General features: G+C 44.9%; 1 protein-coding gene across 1 annotated transcript; it reads left to right on the top strand.

The window, feature by feature from the left end:
- Nucleotides 1-394: 394 nt before the first annotated feature.
- On the top strand, nt 395-655 carry F5J12DRAFT_698885 (uncharacterized protein; the record flags this gene model as incomplete). Its single annotated transcript, XM_051740473.1, has 1 exon — nt 395-655. A coding segment is annotated over one exon (261 nt), but the record flags the coding sequence as incomplete, so codon positions are not given.
- Nucleotides 656-2,714: the final 2,059 nt, after the last annotated feature.

The raw sequence follows: 2,714 nt of genomic DNA, 5'->3' as shown, positions 1-2,714 counted from the left end.
AGATGCTTGCAATCAACCAGAGGCTTGACAAATTTGCTGCAGCATGTGCAGACTTTGAAAAATGTGGCATGTTGAGAGGGACTTGCCTGTCACATGTGCTTGGAACTCTAGGTTGAGCATTTTTCTTAGACATTGTTCTTGATGCTGACTGTATTCTAGAACAATATTGTAATGAGACTCATAATGAGACTGACCATGACATATCAAACAATCAGGACTGTGAAGACAGTGCTGATGAACCCACAGCAAGTTTTGAAGAAGATGCAGGTGATATGGATGACTCTCCTATGTCAGTTGAGGTCCATGTATTGTTGGCCTGGACCTACCATATGCCTTTGCTCATAGCTTCATGCATATGAATTCTAATCTGTTGATCATAGAATGTATGTGTGTGAGGAATATGAGGGACCTAGCAACTGAACTCAACATACCCCAGCTCCTCAATATCTTGTGCCATTTTCTTCAATTGCAGCTTCAGCATGACAATCATGATCCAGAAGATGTCCCCTTGGGTGAATATCCCTTTTATGATGGATCTGTCTGTGTTTACAACTCTGCATCCTCAATGTTCTATGCACCCAGTGATGTGAGTGGCCTCCATGGCATGTGTCACAAACATATATGTTGTTCCTCTCTGTGGAGGAATGAAGGCCCCTGTTGTGAGTCAAAGTGTGGTTCAGTGGTGAAAACCAACCAAAACCAACACAAAAGACAAAAAGAGCGAGTGGTGGTGTGCCTATGCAGTACCTCGATGGTAGAACCTTTGATTTGGGTGGTTTTTTGCAAGCTACAACACTCAAGGACGAGTGCTGAGGGGTGGGGGTGCTCCTGACAAAGAGGGAGCAAGAATGCAATAGAAAGCAATAGGGTAGACTGCTGTCAGCCTACAGAAGGATGGATGGTGGCTTAATTCAATGTCCTAAGCTGCACCAAGCTCAGGGAGGGCTTGGAGTGAAGTATATTGATGATAGACAAGGATAAGCAAAGTAGATGATAGTTAGACCCTTAATAAAGTCTCAACTATTGAAGCTGCTGAATGAATTACTGAGTGATGATAAAATGCAAGCAAGAGGGGCTCTCTGATGTCTTCTTTTTTTTTTCTATCTAAGTACAGTGATTTATATACAGTACAGGGGTGTTGCCCTTGGAAAACAAGGTGGCAAACACTTGGTAAGTGATTGGTAACTGATGAGTAAGGAATGTAAGTGATGGGTAATCATCTTGGAAAGCATTGGTAAGCATTGGTAAGGGATTAGCAAGCCAAAAAGTGAAGAATCAGTAAGCAAAGTCAAAAGATTGGTAAGTATTGGCAATAGGTGAGTCAAAGACAGTCAGAATGTCAAAGTATGAGTCAAGTGATGTCAGGAACTGGGAAAGTGCACTGGAATCACATTAGGGGGAGGCTGTGCATGTCACATCTCAAAGAGATTGCTTCTAGGCCAAGGTGGGATGACAGAGAGGCAGCGCTGATCTGATGCTGATATAGTACATCCAAAAGTGGACAGGGTGAGTCAGATGTCAACAGGGGTCCAGCTTTGGGGGTCTGTGGGGTGACAGGAGCATAGGGGATTGCAGCCTTCCCCCCCAAACCATCCTCTCAGTGAAGCAAATAAAAACTTCATGAATGAGGCTCTGTTGGAAGAGAGGATGAAGGGGGAGTGTCTTCTGCTGTATCTTGCAACAAGGAGGCAAGATGTACATCATACTCATCATGGATGCAATCGGGAGAGTGGAGAACAGTAGATTATACTGTAGCTGTCACAATCTTGGAAGAATGATGGACAAGACCAGTATGAAGACATTGCAGGGAGCAGGGAGGAAGGATCCATATGCTTCTTGGACTGGAGAGACTGAAATGACCACATAAGACCTTTCCAAGCAAATGACAGACCTGAGGCGACCAAAGAACATCCTCCTAGAGGTCATACTGACAAAAAGAACATGCTGTCCAAGCTGGATGGGCTGAGAGGGCACAGACAAGGGTGGGATGTACCAGGATGCTTCAGGATGGAAGCTGGTAGGAACTCCTGGTAGATATATGTAGCCATGGTCCCTAGCAAAGGGGACAAGCAAAATGATTGATGTAGAGGTGGCCATATCAGAAGAATTTAGCAAAATGAGCATCTTTTGGAGGGAGTGCTGTAGAAATGTGTGGAGTGTGCAAATCCTTTCCAATTTTGGAAGGTAAGATTGCGTGGCTGAGCACTACAAGCAAGTGTGGGAATGGTCTCAGTATCTGCAGAAATGGCAGAGATATGTCAAAAACCAGAATGCTGTACACAGGCACTTAAGAATTTTAGCCAGCACTTAACTCACTCCCTTTCTTGTTCGCTGGCACTGATGACTTGTTCTTGTGTGAGGGATGACTGCTGACATTCCTGGCTGTCCTTCTTCACATGAGGGCTATGGTCTTCATCTCCATTCATCAGCTGTATCCATGTCCACCTCACCAAACACCTTTGGTGTGTGACAGCAGGTAGTAATCCATTTGCCCAGTTGCAACAGAAACAGTGGTCTTGTCACTGCCAAGGATGATGGGAACCAATGTTGCTCTGGCTGCCAATGGGTTACTGCTGATAATCTTGTCCTAGAAGTATGAGATTGGTAGGACCTACATCGAGACAAACCCAGTACATACTGCTTTGTCCCAGGCCCAGTCACCTGACATAAAATCCTCCCAACACCTCTGATCACTTGTGGCATCAAACTCCTGG

The sequence above is a fragment of the Pisolithus orientalis genome (assembly GCF_024613125.1).
Source record: "Pisolithus orientalis strain OTSU chromosome Unknown F5J12scaffold_397, whole genome shotgun sequence".
NCBI classification, from domain to species: domain Eukaryota; kingdom Fungi; phylum Basidiomycota; class Agaricomycetes; order Boletales; family Pisolithaceae; genus Pisolithus; species Pisolithus orientalis.
The sequence above is the reverse complement of the archived record's forward strand: the minus strand, read 5'-3'. Positions and strand labels throughout refer to the sequence as shown.